The following is a 17,203-nucleotide window of genomic DNA, read 5'->3' as shown; positions in this document are numbered from 1 at the left end:
CACCCCGACACCCCGACACCACACCCCGACCCCATATATATTTGTGTTGATCGGGTGTATTTTTATTATGGTCATGATTATGATACACTTAAATTATATACATATTATTATGTTCATGTCAGGTATCCAAAAAAATTATGTTGTACTAATTTTGTTTACTTTTTGTCATTGCAGGTGTTGACAGGATGGTGGGCAAGGGTCCAGAGCACCCCGAGCCTCCTGCGAGCGCTACTGGGAGTGGTGGTAGCATTATTGCAGCGCAGCCCCTCCGGAGAGCGGTGCAGGACGATATGCAGACAGCTGCGGCGGGCGCTTCTTCTACGACTGTGAGAGGTCGGGGGAGGACGAAGAAGGCTGGTAGAGGTGGACGTGGCAGTGGGAGAGGTAGGAAGGCTGCTACGCCTTCCTCGCCGCCACCCTCAGTTGATTCACCCGACCACAGGAGTGCTCCGTCTTACGTGGACCCTCAGACTCCGGTCCATGAGCCTCCGGTGGCTGATCCTTCGCCCCACCAGACTCGGGTCGCCGACCCTTCGCCCCACGTGAGTCCGGTCCTAGAGTCTTCGTCCCAGAAGACTCCGGTCACGGGGTCTTTGTCCCAGAAGACTCCGGTCACGGGGTCTTCGTCCCAGGTCCCGGGGTCTTCGTCCCAGAAGACTCCGGTCACGGGGTCTTCGGCCCACGAGACTCTGGAGGCTAGTGGCCCGGAGGATGGTAGCGAGGACACCTTTTCAGAAGATAGCTACAGCGACGACGAGCTAGTTGAGAAGGGCAAGAAGGTCTACAAGCGTGGCTGTACAAAGCTCCCGCCCGTGCCGACGACCCCCGACCAGAGGTGGTTGATTGCGCCTAAAGGTTGAAGTAAGTGCATTTACTATTTTTTAACCTTTTGCCTTCATGTTCCTTCAAATTAATATCTAATGCGTTGGCCTTGTCATACTGTAGGGGCTGGGTACGCCCCCCTGGTGCCCGTAGGCCCAACCAGGTCCTTGGTGTGCTTTGCCGGCAGCACTTCCCTGGGTGGGTCATGTTGCCCGGTGAGGGTCAGGTTCCACAGCTAGCACTGACCTGGGAGTTGTACTCGGTTGCCCAGGCCCCGCCGGAGGAGAGGGTCGACGGTGTCTTGTGCGAGACGGTGGCCGACATTGTGTTCCGTCAGTTTTGGGTAATTTCTCCTTTACGGAATTAAAAATCAACACTACCTAGTGATTGTACTAATCAGTGTTGCCTTGTTTGATTGCAGACCTTCTACAGGGTTTCAGAGGGAGAGCAGGAGGCCGCGTCTATGGTTGTCGAAAACGAGTGCAAGCGCCTACTTCAGAACTTAAGGCACGAGGCTCGGGTGCAGGCCGTTCGAGACTACTACGCCTCGAAGTGTATTAGGAGGGGCAAGCAAAAGTGTCGCGGCAAGTTTCCGAGTAAGGAGAAGTACATGCAGGTAATTACCTATTCTTAAGGCCTTGAACTTAGTTTTCTTGATTTGATTCGTAGGCGTAGCGCTGAAATTTCTCTTGACTCACTTAGGTGCCCCCGAGATGGTGTGTGGATAAGATGGACTGTTGGGAGGCGTTGGTGGATGCGTGGTGCTCTGACCAATGGAAAGTCGAACACCAAAAGGCCAAGGATAAGCGCGACCAAATGGAAGGTGTCCACACCATCAAGGGAGCTCCAACCTGTTTGAGTACGGGGATAACTGGGTATGTGGTTTGCTACATGATTCATGCAATTCATTCTTCATGCTAGCATTTATCCCTTCCAAAATGACTTAATTAATATGCTTAGTTAGTTAAAAAATGACATAACTACCTTGGATAGTTCATTTATGCCATATTTAGCTCTAAAATGATATAATAACCTTAGATAGCTCTATAAATGACTTAATATGCTATAGTTAGCTCTAAAATGACATAATAACCTTGGATAGCTCAATAATGACATAATTAGAATACTTTGGTCAAAAATGGCATAATAATCTTGGTTACCTCGAAAATGACCTAAGCTTAGCTTATTTTCCTCGAAAATGACATAACTAATACTTTGGTCAAAATGGCATAATGACCTTTCTTAGCTCCAAAATGACCTATTTACATAGCAATATCATTCTTCATGCTAGCTTGAGCCCTTAACTAATATTTTGTTCCTCTCTCTCAGGCGCACCACCACAAGAAGCATGTGCCAGGTCTGTTCGACCTCTATGGCATGGCCCATATGGCCCCGTACAAGAAGGCCAAGCCATTCATGGAGTCTGACCTAGATGATCCAGAGAACTTCACCAACAAGACCTCCCACCACAAGCTTGTGTGTTACAGAGACAAGGGGAAGGCGATGAAAGGGGAGGACTTTAACCCGAGCCAAGATCCTTTTGATACAGAGCCAGTGATGATATCTAGTGGCGGGAGGTCCCATGGCTCTCAAGCCATTGGTGATGGACTGATACGTTGTCCTAAGACTATCCCGCAGATCAAGAAGCGCCTGAGTAGCTCTGATCCTGAGATTACGCCTCGTGCACGGCCCGTGGAGATCGCCATGGCAGTTAGTTATACAGACTCTCTCACCTTTCCTCCATTACATTGTGTGTGCGTCCGTCGATGATTACATGATGCTAACGAGGAGTGGTGTGTTGCAGACTATTGTTGAGAAAGAGAGATTGAAGACGAAGGCGCTTGTGGAGGAGGCAAAAAGGGAGGCACAAAGGGAGGCGGAGGACAAGCAGAGGGAGATGGAGGAGAAGACGGCTAAGCTGTTGGAGGAGGAGAGGAACCGGAACGACAGCGCTAACCGGGCCCTATACGAGCTCATCGTGGTACGTTTCTCGTGCATATTAATAAGCCCAATCATGCACGTAATGTTCGCATTACTATCTAATATGACTGACTCGTGAGAACCAAATGTGCAGACCATGTACGAGAAAAACGGCCAGGCCCCTCCGCCGATGCCCTAGATTGCTCCGGCGACAACGGTGAGTTTGATTTGAATGATCGTTTCTTACTACTATTCACATTTCAGTTTGCAAACTTGCTAACAAGACATTATTGGAAATGATCTTTGGTGCAGCATGGCTCCCGACAAGCATCGACCACTCCTTCTGCCAATGCCGGAACCCCGACCTTTCCTTCACCTCCGTCTGGCACTGGCACAGCCCCGAACATTCCTACACCTCTGTGATAACGGTATTTTCCTTCTTATTTAGCATGTTTAGTCCATTTATGAAATAATGTAGCCTATTTAGTCCACAAATGACATAATAAGATGAAGAAAATCAAGGAAGAGGAAGGAAAGAAGGAATAGGAAGAAAAGAAGAAGAAGGAGAAGAAGAAGAAGACTAGAAGAAGAAGAAAATCAAGGAAGAGGAAGGAAAGAAGGAATAGGAAGAAGAAGAAGGAGAAGGAGAAGAAGAAGAAGACTAGAAGAAGAAGAAGAAGATCTTCTTCTTCTACTAGAAGAAGAAGAAGAAGATCTTCTTCTTCTTCTAGTCTTCTTCTTCTTCTCCTTCTCCTTCTTCTTCTTCTTCTTCTTCTTCTTCTTCTTCTTCTAGTTTTCTTCTTCTTCTTCTCCAAAATGAAGTTAGCTCTAAGTTATATCAAAAATGGCATAATATGCTTAGTTAGGTCAAAAATGGCATAATTAGGTAGGTAAGCTCAGAAATGGCATTTTTCTTCTTATTTAGCCTATTTAGTCAATTTATGACATAATTTAGCCTATTTAGTCCACAAATGACATAATAAGATGAAGAAAATCAAGGAAGAGGAAGGAACGAAGGAATAGGAAGAAAAGAAGAAGGAGAAGAAGAAGAAGACTAGAAGAAGAAGAAGTAGTCTTCTTCTTCTTCTAGTCTTCTTCTTCTTCTCCTTCTTCTTCTTCTTCTAGTTTTCTTCTTCTTCTTCTTCTCCAAAATGAAGTTAGCTCTAAGTTATATAAAAAATGGCATAATATGCTTAGTTAGGTCCATAATATGCTTAATTACAGGCAAGCAGGAACCAGCGGCTGCTTCTTCCATCGATTCTACAATCTCCGGTCCATATTTTTGCTGATAACTATCCATCAGTTCCTAGTTTGTATAGAGGCTGAACTTCTTGTTTCAAATACTTGGAGAACGCTTTTGATCCAATGGCAAGTTACGGGAATAATAATGTACGTTATAATGTCACTCAAGGGAGTTTCACAGTTCGTATTGTATGTCATGGACGCTGTCAGATTATGGTCAATCCATTTCATGTAGTTTACTTTCATTTCTTGCGAACATATGTCATGTACAATAAATTTCAGAGTCCGGACAGAAATCTAGGAACCAATGATGTTTATCGAGTGAAACAAATTGCATTACGGCATGTTTACAGGGATCAAATCTCTGCGATGATGCTCGAATTGAAGTGCTGTTTGTTCAGACTAATGCTATCAACATACATGAGAACAGAGTTTCATACTTGAAGTGAGCAAGGCATGCTCCGAGGTACATCCCCTAAGCCTGAACTAGTGAACGTTGAACGACTGAAGACAAGTGCCTGATTGCGCGGTGTTCTTTTCGCCGCCCCGCCCTCCCGTCAACCTCTCCGCACCGCCGTGCAGCAGCCGCCCCGGCCATCCCTCTAAATCTACTAACCCCTTGAAATTCTTCGGCGAACCTACACCACCCCCACCCCAAAATAGACAAGGGGGAGATGCTACTCCCTGTTGCACCCCCTGCACCCTAAGATGGGCCCGAACGACTAAGATCGATACTTGTAAACTCGAACGAGTAAGATCTGTACTTATGAGCTTGAACGAGTAAGATCCATACTTGTGTGCCCGAACGCCTCATAGTGGTCTTCCGAGCCTCAACGACTCAGAACGGTACTTGTGTGCCCGGAGAAGTAAGGACGATACTTTTGACCTCAGACGACTATGATCGGTACTTGTGAGCTAGGACGACTCCCAGTGATTCGTAGTGGTATGTGTGGGCCCCATGACCCAGAGTGATTCGTAGTGGTATTTGTTAGCCCGGACGATCCAGAGTAACTAGTAGTGGCATTGGTGGTCCGGACGACGTAAAGGGGCACGAGGTAGTATTGGTGGCCCGACCCATAGTGGTACTTGTGGGCACACAACTAGCACTATGGGTAGTTCGATCCCACGACTAGATATGCGTTGTTTGAACCCAGAACGACACGTATGGGTCGTCCGGGTATACAATCACCACTACGGGTCGTTTGAACTTAGAACTTCAAGTATGGGTCGTCCGGGTCCACAAGCACCACAATGGGTCGTCCAGACCCACAACTAGCACTATTGGTCGTTTGATCCCATAACTAGCACTAAGGGTCGTCGAACCCAGAACTATTAGCATGGGTTGTCTGGACCGACAACTAGCATTACCGGTCATCCGGACCCACAACTACCTTAACAAGTAGTCTCGACACAACTAGCGGAGTGGATCGTCGGGTCCCTCGACTAGCACTTCAGTGTGTCTTGACACAACACTACCACTACAGGTCGTCCAGGCGACTAAGATCGGTGCTTCTGGGTCTAGAAGGACTAAGGTCAGTTCTTGTAGGCTTGATCGACTAAGATCTATACTTGTCGACCCGAATGACTCAGATCGGCATTTGTTGACCCGAACAACTAAGATCAGTACGTGTGGGCCTAAATGATTAAGATCAATACTAGTGAGCCCAAACGAGTAAGACCGGTACTTGTGGGTCCAGCCGACTAAGATCATTACTTGTGGGTCCAGCCGACTAAGATCATTACTTGTGGGCCCGAATGACTAAGATCGGTACTTCCGTGTATTTTCACTCATGTCGGGACGAAGGGTATCCTTAGTGACATTTACTTTACAATTTTGGAATGTTTTCCTTTCGAAGAACAGGGACCAAATCTATGACAGAACTGTACTTACCCACCAAACATTATTCTTTGCTTAGCGGAATTGTGATCTCATTGTATTATGCACCAGCAAAATATATAACGAGACAATGACAAGAATAGGCGTGCAATCTAGCAACCCCAACTTTATCAATCTTCAGGAGCCCCAGCAATACAACGCCCAACAAGGTCATGCGCCCGTCTAAATTTCTGTAAACCACAAGGCGAGCAATACAACCCCCAATACACACACACAAACCCTGAAAAAAATGCAACTCGTTACTCTGCCACATTTGAAGAATACAATCAACAGCTACATGGATGGAAAACCACACGGCCTAGTTCATCAAAACAATGCTGCTCATATAACCGTAAGATTAGGCATTCGCTATAGTCAGAAGAAATGATCCAAGAATGCATCTGCAAGAACAAGAAACTGCGGCGTCGCTCGCCCATCTATGTAGAGATAGTAGCAGGGAAACCTGGTATGATCCCAAAGACATCCCATTCAGATCAGTTTCCACATCACCAACACTATTTCCAATCTTCATATGTACATGACCTCAAAATGCCGCCGTTGAAACAAGTCCCTGCACTGCAACGTCCATCATGGACACCCACAATCACAGAACATTAGTCCTACTTTTGGTCAGAACTATTAGTAACATTTTCCTAAATAAATGAGGCAGCAACTTTGCTAGAATAAAAAGACACTTGCAACCTTGTAAATCCGTGAAGTCCAACTCTACTAAGTTCCACTCAATAAAAATCAATATGAGTAGATATTTTGAACGAAAGATAGATCCCCATTCCCTAAGAACAGCAAACAGCATTAAAGGACGTTTGTACTGAAGTATCACATTCTGATGGCAAAATTTCATTTGCTCTCTACCCACTTTCATGGTCCAGTCTTATTATCTTTGAGCACTAAAATTTGTAGAAAGCATGATTAAATAAGCTATTATATGAAGGATATAGATGCACTGATCAGGCTTCATGGCAAGTAAACTGTAATCACTAGCAGAATTTGTTACAGAGAATGGAATACTTGCAGAAAATAATACTACCACAAAAATAGCAGTACCTAACAGCGCATGATACAAAAATTGTAGATTAGATCGATGGCAAGGCCAGTTCAGACTGTTATGTACACGAATCATATGCATATGCCCACACAATCGGGACTGTTTCCATCATCCTACCACAAAAACATGCTTAGTTACAGAGAATAAAATACTATTCACCTGGGATTACAACTTGATAATAGGACCACAACCGCAATAGTTCCCTACCACGAAACCCCTTGTAGCTGAAAGTTTGCTGCCATCATCTCCTACACAACATGTATGCACCTACCTTTAGTGTGCGGGAAGGTCGCCGGCGGCGCTGACTAAGGCAGTAGGGTATCCGACGTCCGGTGTAGAGCAGCAGTTCCATTAATTAGACGTGCAAGCAATCCTTGTGAGCAACGATTTATACTGAATCCCAAAACATGAAAATGTAGAGCAGGAACTGAACTGGGGATTGATTAATTCCTGAAAAAAGAACAAATTTTGGTGTTTTCCAATCCTCCATTACGCAGAGTTGAAGCCAACATAGATCAATCAAGAGCTGAAGACGAGGTAAAGAAAAGGGGCTGTGGGGGAGACGAACCTGGATGGCGGTCTGGCCGCAGGGGTCAGGGAAGAGGCCGGAGCCGTTCCACGCCTTGGCGACGAAGTTCCCGATGACGGCATACAGGGCCGGCCGGCACGCGGATTGGATGCGCCACGACGTAGGGCCCGCCACGACCGGCCGGAACCTTGGCGGTAGGAGTGACAACAAGGTCGCGGACTGCCGCTTCTCTTCTGGATCGGGGTCGCCGCGTGGGGATGATCCAAACGGCGCACCGAGCTACCCGTCTACGAGCGGGATGTGCGGCGGCTATGCGGAGAAACCGATTCATTCGTGGGTGGGGACGGCCTCTGAACATGCCGTGAGGAAACGGACGAGCGACTCAAGTACTATTATGCGCTTTTAGAAAAAAAAATCTTAAAATAATTTTCCCAGATCCAATGGCTAGAAATAATCAAAGGTGGAGTTACATGAAATTATAAATCGTAACTCCCCAATCACCGTAAAAGAGCTCGATAATAATACGGATGGATGAGGTCACACAAGCCGTTGAAAACTTGAAAAAGGAATGGAGCCAAGCAGTTGCACAGCTTGAGGTGTGCATTGCTGCAATTGAATCTTGTGGGAAGATGGTGAAAGCTGAATAAAACTATTGCTTATTATGATTTGGTGCGGCATACAAGAGTATATAAGAGGGTACAAACCGACTTGGGGTAGGGGTACAAAACTGACTTGGACTAGAAGTCGTATACCATACTGACTACTCTAACATCCCCCCGCAGTATCAACGGCAAGCTCGACGACGTTGAGACTGAAACAGATATCTTGAAACGGCTTAGTAGGCAGTGCCTTGATGAAAATGTCAGCAAACTGAGCCGTAGAGGGAACATGAAGCACCCGAACCTAACAAAGAGCAACCTTTTCACGAACAAAATGAATATCAATCTCAATATGCTTTGTGCGTCGGTGTTAAACTGGATTGCTGGTCATGTAGACTGCTGATATGTTGTCACAGTAGACAATAGTGGCCTGCTCAATAGGCTTGTGTAGCTCGGAGAGTAACTGCCGAATCCAGATTGTATCTGCAACGGCATGTGCCACAGCGCGATACTCAGACTCGGCCGACGAACGTGAGACTGTAACCTGTCTTTTCGAAGACCAAGAAATCAAATTGTTACCAAGAAAAACACAAAAACCGGAAGTGGACCTTCGAGTGTCAGGACAACCAGCCCAGTCTGCATCAGAGTATGCGGTAAGCGAGTTTGGAGAAGAATTATTGAGGTGGAGACCATGATTGAGAGTTCCTTTTAAATACCGAAGAATGCGTTTAACATGATTATAGTGAGGAACCCGGGGATCATGCATATAGAGACATGCTTGTTGAACAGCAAAAGAGATTTCAGGACGAGTAATGATGAGATATTGGAGAGCACCTGTTAGGCTACGATAGAGAGTAGGATCGGAAAAGGGTTCACCGGTAGCCGAAAGTTTAAAACTAGTATCGACAGGAGCGCGAGATGATTGACAGTCAAGCATACCAGCACGATTAAGAAGATCAAGAATATACTGGCGTTGGGAAAGAAAAAGGCTGGAGGAATCTCGAACAACAACAATGCCTAAGAAATGATGAAGGAGTCCTAGGTCAGTCATAGAAAATTTAGATCTAAGAAGAGAGACAATATGATCTAAGAACTTTTGAGAGGAGGCGGTAAGAATGATATCATCTACATAGAGAAGTAAATAGGCAGTGTCAGAAGTTTGATGATACACAAAAAGAGAGGTGTCGAAGAGAGATGGAGTGAAGCCTATTGTTTGAATGAAGGAGGAGAAGCGTTGAAACCAAGCTCGTGGGGCCTGTTTAAGACCGTAGAGAGATTTCTGAAGAAGACATACATGAGTTGGAAAGGATGGATTTTCAAAACCCAGAGGTTGCTGGTAGTAGACAGTTTCTTGAAGGGAACCATGGAGGAAAGCATTTTTACCATCAAGTTGGTGAATGGGCCATGAAGAGGAGGCAGCAACACTAAGAACGGTGCGAATGGTGCTAGGTTTAACAACAGGAGAGAAGGTTTCTTCGTAATCAATTCCTTGTTGCTGAGAAAAGCCACGACAAACCCACCTGGCTTTATATCGTGAGAGGCTCCCATCGGAGTGGAACTTTTGGCGAAAAATCCATTTGCCAGAAACAATATTTGTATTGGGAGGACGAGGAACAAGTTGCCAGGTGTTGTTTTGAAGTAAAGCATTATATTCTTCTTGCATGGCAGCGGCCCAATTGGGATCAAGTAGATCAGTTTTGTAATTCTTTGGAAGAGAAGTCAGAGATACGGAGGTATGAAGGTTTAGGCGGTCTTGGGGTTGATGAAATCCTGATTTGGCCCTAGTACGCATGCGATGATCATTAATCGGGGCTGCTGTAGGAATAGCACGAGGGGGTAAGGTGGGTACTGGTGAGTCCGACGCAGCGGAAGAGTCGGACGAAGGAGTAGGGCTGGGTGGTGGAGTGGGAGCAGGGCTGGGTGGTGGAGTGGGAGTAGGGGCCGGGGGTGTTGGGGAGGGAGCAGGGGTCAGGGGTGTTGGGGACGTCTCGGGTGGGGTGAGTGTATGGTTGGGATTGGCTATGGTGGGTGTTAATGGTGGTGGTAATAAGTTGTGTTCGGCAGGTAGGGGAGTATATAGTTGGAAAGGACAGGGAGAGGGGGTGTTTGCGGAGCTAGGGGTGTTGGATGGTGTAGTAGTGCGTTGTGAGAAAGGAAAAATGTGCTCAGCAAACGTGACATGACGAGAGACATGAACGTGTCCGGTGTGAAGGTCGAGACAGCGATAGCCTTTGTGCTCGTCAGAGAAGCCGAGAAAAGCACATGGGATAGAGCGTGGTGACAATTTATTTGCAGAAGTGGCGTAGGCATTGGGAAAACAGAGACAGCCGAAAACACGAACCGCGGAGTAGTCGGGGTGGGAAAGAAAGAGGGAATAATAGGGAGTAGTGTTGGGTTTAGTTTTAGAAGGTCGAATATTTAGAAGGAAGGTGGCCATGTGTAGGGCTTCAGCCCAAAACTTGGGAGGCATAGATGATTGAACGAGGAGAGTGCGAACTATATCATTGAGGGTGCGAAGAGAGCGTTCTGCTTTACCATTTTGAGGGGAGGTGTAGGGACATGAGAACCTAAGCAGGATGCCATGTTGTAAGAAGAAAGTACGATTTTTAATGTTATCAAACTCGCGACCATTGTCACATTGGATAAAGCGAATTGGGAGGAAGAAGTGAACAGACACATAGCGTTGAAAATTAAGGAAAAGAGAATGGACCTCGGATTTGTTGCGTAGAGGAAAAGTCCAGACAAAGTGGGTGAAATCATCTAGGATAACAAGGTAGTATTTAAAACCCGAAACACTTGCAATGGGAGAGGTCCATAAATCACAATGTATTAATTCAAAGGGATAAGTGCTACAAGAACTAGAGGAACTAAAGGGAAGACGCACATGTTTGCCTAATTGACAAGACTCGCAAAACACAGAATTATGAGAGTCCCTATTACATGGTATGGTAAATTCACTAAGCATAGAAGCTAAGACGGCAGGGTTGGGATGGCCCAGGCGACGATGCCAGAGATCGACGGAGGCCAGCATGGATGTTGGAGGGGTGGCGGCAAGAACTCCATTAAGAGAATAAAGATCACCGGAGCTATTGAAGCAAGCGATCTCGGCCTTGGTCAGGTAATCCTTCACAGATAAACCAAAAGGGTCAAATTCAGCCGAAACTAGATTGTCGCAAGTAAATTGACGAACAGAGATAAGATTTTTAATGAGGGCGGGTGCAACTAGAACATCGCGAAGTAAAAGAGGTTTGGTGAAAGAGGGAAGTTGAGCCTGACCAACACAATATATAGGAATAGATGATCCATCTCCAAGGATAATGGAAGGGAAAGGAGATTTAGTGCAAGAAGATAACCAATTACTAGATGCAGACATATGACTAGAGGCCCCTGAATCAAAGATCCAATCCGTACCTGAGTTTCCTTGTGCAGCAAAGTTATTCATGGCCTAGAGAAAGGAAGCTTGATCCCAGCTCGGCGTCGCAGGTGAGGGTGGCGTCGGAAGCAGTGCCGGCGGATACGATGGTGAAGGCAGTAGGGCCGGCTGGGGAGTGTAGTGGGCATTGGCCGGCTGTGGTAGGGGTGGCGTCGGGAGCAGGGCCAGCTGAGGTGTGTAGTAGGCGCCGCCGTCGGTGGTGTAATGACCATAAGGAGCATACGTCGGGGCGGCGTGATAGGCATTGGCCGGCTGTCGGGGGTTGAGAACCCCGGGAGCACCAGTAGGCGGCCGAAGGCCGGGTTGCCAGGCACCTGAGTATGCCGGCGGAGCACCGAGGGTGGACGGAGCGGACCAGGGCATGGGCCATGCTTGAACAAGCCCTGTCCAAGGATCATGAGGAGGCCGCCATGCAACCGCAGATGGAGCACTGGTGGGTGGTGCAGGACTCGGTGTTGGTGATGTCGTAGGCGGAACCGAACGAGTCGACGGCGGCCTGTAGATAGGGTTTTTTCCGCGGTAGTTCGGACTAGGACGCCAGCCTGGGGGCGGTTGAACAGATGACGATGCGGACGGCCCGGCGGCGCTGGTGTAGATGACAGAGGAGGACGAGCCGCATCATGAAAGACCTTGGGGCGAGAGTCCTTGCGAGCTTGTGTTTCCGCCGCGAGTTGTAGCAAGGAATGAACTTCAGCGAAGGTAGGAGGGGGCCGTATCATCGGTATGAACGAGGCTTGCTTGTCAAAGTCTTCGCTGAGGCCGACGACGACGATATTGATTAGCTGTGAGTCGCTAACTGTATCGCCGAGTTCGCGGAGCTCATCACCAATGGTCTTAACGCGCTGGCAGAACAGGTTCACCGGGGCGTCTCCTTGCACCATATTGCGAAGCTCGGTGTGGAGAGCGTTTTTCCGAGCGTCGGTGTTGCTTTGGAAGAGCTGACGGAGGGAGTGCCAGATGTTGGCAGCGGTGGCGCCGTCGTGATCGAGCATGTTGAAGATCTCGGTGGTGATGCGGGTGTAGAACCACTGGACGATCGCGAGATCGTCTTTCAACCATTGCGGATCGTCGGGGCGGGGAAGACAGTTGGCGGCGACATGCGAGCGCAGGTTGCAGCGGCCGAGGTGGAGATCGAAGAGATGTCTCCAATGGTAGTAGTTGTGGGCGGCGAGATCAAGAACTATGGGGATGTAGGGGCTGACGTCGGAGATTGTGTCAGCAAGAGATATTGGTGCGGCGAGGATGGGTGCAGGGTAGTTTTGTGGAGCTATGGTGAGGGCCGAGAGAGAAGCGGCCGCGGCGTTGGCAGCCTTGGCGATGAGTGCGGCCCGGCGCTCGAAGTAGCCGGGCGGCGGCGGCGGTGGTGGCGTTGGCGGAGCCATACCCTAAACCCTGGGACCGGTATCTGATACCATGAAAGCTGAATAGAACTATTGCTTATTATGATTTGGTGCGGCATACAAGAGTATATAAGAGGGTACAAACCGACTTGGGGTAGGGATACAAAACTGACTTGGACTAGAAGTCGTATACCATAATGACTACTCTAACAGATGGGAAAAGGAACAGAAGAAGCAATGTCTCTTCCTAGGTTGAACGGTTCTGCACAGGATGCACTGCAATTGCTCAATGCACTACAGTGCAGGTTTGATCTTCTGGCAGAGCAGCTACCCACTTTTGAAGAAGTTCAGTCTGGACAGGCAACCCTAGGCTCATGGAAGGAACAATATCAGAGGTAAGCTGTTCTTAGAGTTTTTGCTTGCTTTGTTTCTTTAATTTTTGTATACAACTGATTTTTGTTTTTCAGGCTGCGTGTGAGCCTGAGGAGTGCTAACTTACAAGCAAAAACGAACATTGCAAAGGCTGCTCAAGAAGAGGTGTGTGGTCTTTCTTCAGAGTGTGCTCCATTAATTTGATACTCCCTCCGATCGTGGCTTTAGTTCAGCTTTAGTTCAAATTTGAACTGAAGCCACGGCACTTTTTTTGATCGGAGGGAGTACTTTATTAACTGAGCAATGTTAGCTTACCTGTAATTTAAGGTGCTCCCAGAATCTAATTTTGCTTTCTCTAGAGGGAGCTTCTTCTCGGAGGTGGAGAAGAGTCCACTATCCGGAGCCGTAATCTCCAGTAAGTTGATTAAATGAGGTCTTTGTATTGTTGGCATATTTCTGGAATATTTGAGACGTCAGTTGTAGAACGGGTTTGATGATCTGTTCCGTTACACGGGAATTTCCTGAAAGTGTAGAACTCGTGAAGGCCTCCATAGGCTGTGAATTATATTTTTTTTAAAGCAACATGGCTTTATTACTCAACATGCGGGCAAATCACTCAAAACACAATCGCCCACTTGGGCGGGTACATCCGTTTCCCACTGCATGCAATGGGCTGGTTCACACAAACGACCAAGGCTGCGTACGCCGACAGATAATGGGCTGGTTCATGAGCGACAGAATTCGCGCTACGACGACAAACAGAGATATAGAAGTGAGAGAACCAGAGCTTTAGTTGGTATTTCATGTCCTCGATTACAGCTGCGTACGCCGACGAATCCACCCTGCGCAGATCCAACGCTTCACCTAGTAGCTGCGAGTCGGTCTCAAACTCAGCTCGAACCATACCGAGGTCTGCAGCCATAGTGATCGCATGTGACATAGCTACAGCTTCAGCAGCAAAAGCATCACTTACATTATCGCTTCTCCCTGCCCGGGCGCATATCAGGTTGCCCTCTTTTGATCTTGCTACAACTCCCCACCCAGCGTGATGCTGACCAGGCACAAAGGATCCGTCCACATTAATCTTGTACTCAGTATCTGTCGAAGGCCGCCATCTCTCCGGATTGACCTTGACAAGTGCCTTCCCAAAGATATGCAGATACTCGAGAACATTGCTCCTGGTTCGCCTCGCCACTTCGGCTGGCGCAAGAGGCAGTTCGCCCTCTCTGAGTTTATTTCTATTTGACCACCACAGCCACCAGAAAGTGAGCACGTGTAGCCGCTTTTTTTCATTGAGACCCCAGAGATAATCTATCATCACATGCACGGACGTGATAGTCTCCAGCTCCATACGTTCCTTCTCCATGGCTAGATCCCTCCACACTTCCTTCGCTTCCTTGCACTTGATGAACAGGTGTGCTCCGTCCTCATCAGCCTTACCACAGAACAAGCATTTCGTGTCGGCTATTGGGATTCCTTTGCGTGCTACATTAGTGCGAAAGGCGAGGGAATCATGCTTAAGCCTCCACGTGAACATTTGAATGTTTTTTGGGCACGGCAATTTCCAAAGGCGCTTCCAGGAGTCATCGTTAGCAGTGTCGAGATTACTAGGGTTTGAGTCACTTCCCCCCACTCCACCATTATGCATATGTAGCTCAAGCTGGCGCTGGAGCTTGTAAGCGCTCTTGACGGAGTGGGCACCCTTTTGATCATAATGCCATGCGATGAAATCACGGACCCCCTCCCGTAGCGGTATCTGAAGGATGTGCTTGATGTCATTAGCCCAGAAGGTGTCACGCACCAATTGCTCGTCCCACTGTCCGGTAGTTGGATCAATGAGATCGCAGACTCGCTCCAGGAGGTTCTGCCCTTTGGGGGTCAAGACTCGTCGCGACCAGGGCCGAGGAATCCACGGATCTGACCAAATCTTCACTTGCGTACCATCGCCAATCCTCCAAATGTACCCTTCCCTGAAGAGATGTAGCCCATGGAGTAGACTGTGCCAGGAATAGGAGATGCCGTCCCGAGGAGCAGCATTGAGAATCTGGCCGTTTGAAAAGTACCGAGCTTGTAGCGTTTGAGCACAGAGGGAATCTGGGTGTTGAATGAGCCTCCATATCTGCCTGGATAACAAGGCTAGGTTAAAGTCATGCATGTCGCGAAACCCTAAACCTCCCTGTGCTTTTGGCTTAATGAGCGTTTTCCAGCCGATCCAATGGGTGGTATGGTGCTTATCTTGTTGGCTCCACCAAAAATCTCCTACCAATGAGCTGAGTTCATCGCAGAAGGATTTTGTTAGATAGAAGCAAAACATTGCAAAAGTGGGGATAGCCTGAGCAACTGTCGTGACCAAAGTTTCTTTGCCAGCCTTCGCAATGAGCCTTTCCTTCCAACCATACACTCGGCCTGCCATAGCACCTTTGACGAAAGCAAAAGCCTTCCTCATTGATTTGCCAACATGAACAGGCAGACCCAGGTACTTCTCGTTCCAAGACTCGCTCTGGATTTGCAGGGCATCCTTGACAGCCGTTTTGACTGCAGCTCCGGTGTTGGGACTAAACATTATCGCTGACTTCTCGAGGTTGATTCACTGCCCCGAGCATGCCTCGTAGAGATCCAGCAAACGGCGCAGTTCTTGGGCCTCAGATTGTTTGGCTTTCAACAAAAGGACCGAATCGTCAGCGAAGAGAAGATGCGACACCACCGGTGCTTGTGGACAGATCCTGACTCTGGTGATCTTTCCCGTCTCCTCCGCGTCATGTAACAGGGCTGACAATCCCTCCGCACAGATGACAAACAAATATGGCGAGGCTGGATCCCCTTGTCTGAGACCTCGGGAGGGAGAAAACTGTTCGGTTAAAACGCCATTGACCTTGATCTGGTACCTTACCGAGCAAACACAGTGCATGACCAAGTCGATCCAACGAGTACCGAAGCCTAGTTTACTCAACATTGCCCTCAAGAACTCCCACTCAACCCTGTCATAAGCTTTGCTCATATCCGCTTTCACTGCTGCTATACCCTCCTTCCCTTTCTTTTTGTTCAGTAGGTAGTGCAACACTTCGTAAGCCACCAACACATTGTCGGTTATCATCCGACCAGGAATAAAAGCGCTCTGGTTCAAGGAGATAATGTCCGGGAGCACCAGTTTGAGGCGGTTGGCAATTACCTTTGAGACTAACTTATAAATCACGTTGCAGAGACTTATCGGTCGAAGGTCCTTGATTCTGTTGGGATTCTTGACCTTGGGAATGAGAACCACAACCGTGTCATTCCACCCTGGCGGCATAGCTCCTCCGTTCAGTACCGCAATCACCTCATCCACCACTTTGTCCCCCATGAAATGCCAATGCTTCTTGTAGACGATTGAGGGCATCCCGTCAGGACCCGGGGCCTTCAAGTCACCAATGTGGTCGAGCGCCGCCTTCACTTCTTCCCGTGTGACCTCCGCTTCCAGGATTGCTCTCATTGCTGGAGTCACACGGGGTTGAACCTTATTTATGAGTTCCGGCAGGCGGTTAGCACCCGCCGAAGTGAAGAGATCCTGAAAAAACGAACAGACATAGTTAGTCAACTCCTCCCCTTCCTTCACCTCCGAGCCATCCTCCCTCCTAAGCTTCTTAATCCGGTTAGCTTTCCTCTTAGCTGAAGCAACGGCCATGAAATATTTTGTGCTTTTATTCCCATCCCGGAGCCACGTGACATGAGAATATTGCTTAGCTTTGGTGTTTTTCTTGCTCTCCAACTCCTCAACAAGACATCTCAGCCGAGCCTCCTCCTTGACCTTTGCCTCGGATACCGGCGCCCGCATGCATGTTTCCAACTCACGTCGGGCTCTCCTCAGTCTCCCCTCCAGCTCTCCCACCACCTCCCTGCTCCACTTCTTCATCCTCCCAGCCACATTACTCATCGCAGCAGCGACATCGCCTCTCTCTTTCAGGCATCCCTCCTCCCAAGCTCCTTGAATCTCAGCACCGCACCCCTCCTCTTGCAGCCACCAAGCC

At 48.1% G+C, this 17,203-nt stretch overlaps 1 protein-coding gene and 1 long non-coding RNA gene across 3 annotated transcripts in view; one reads left to right on the top strand and one right to left on the bottom strand.

Moving 5' to 3' along the window:
- Positions 1-6,102: 6,102 nt before the first annotated feature.
- LOC123073967 (uncharacterized) lies at positions 6,103-7,802 on the bottom strand. Of its 2 annotated transcripts, none has more exons than XR_006435814.1 (3): positions 7,495-7,802; positions 7,198-7,376; positions 6,103-6,436 (listed from the first exon to the last, which is right to left on the bottom strand). It is a non-coding gene; the product is annotated as an uncharacterized lncRNA (long non-coding RNA). The 2 variants fall into 2 exon arrangements; XR_006435815.1 differs by lacking the exon at positions 6,103-6,436 and adding an exon at positions 6,454-7,039.
- Positions 7,803-7,982: 180 nt separating this feature from the next.
- The window catches only part of LOC123073964 (uncharacterized), a 31,268-nt gene continuing 22,047 nt past the window's right edge, over positions 7,983-17,203 (top strand). The window contains exons 1-4 of the mRNA XM_044496942.1: positions 7,983-8,087; positions 13,041-13,222; positions 13,295-13,364; positions 13,559-13,614. Of these exons, the coding sequence (XP_044352877.1) occupies positions 7,983-8,087; positions 13,041-13,222; positions 13,295-13,364; positions 13,559-13,614 (413 nt within the window). The remainder of the gene's footprint in view (positions 8,088-13,040; positions 13,223-13,294; positions 13,365-13,558; positions 13,615-17,203) is intronic.

Source organism: Triticum aestivum, chromosome 3D (genome assembly GCF_018294505.1).
Source record: "Triticum aestivum cultivar Chinese Spring chromosome 3D, IWGSC CS RefSeq v2.1, whole genome shotgun sequence".
NCBI classification, from domain to species: Eukaryota; Viridiplantae; Streptophyta; class Magnoliopsida; order Poales; family Poaceae; genus Triticum; species Triticum aestivum.
This window is presented reverse-complemented; position numbering and strand designations above follow the sequence as displayed.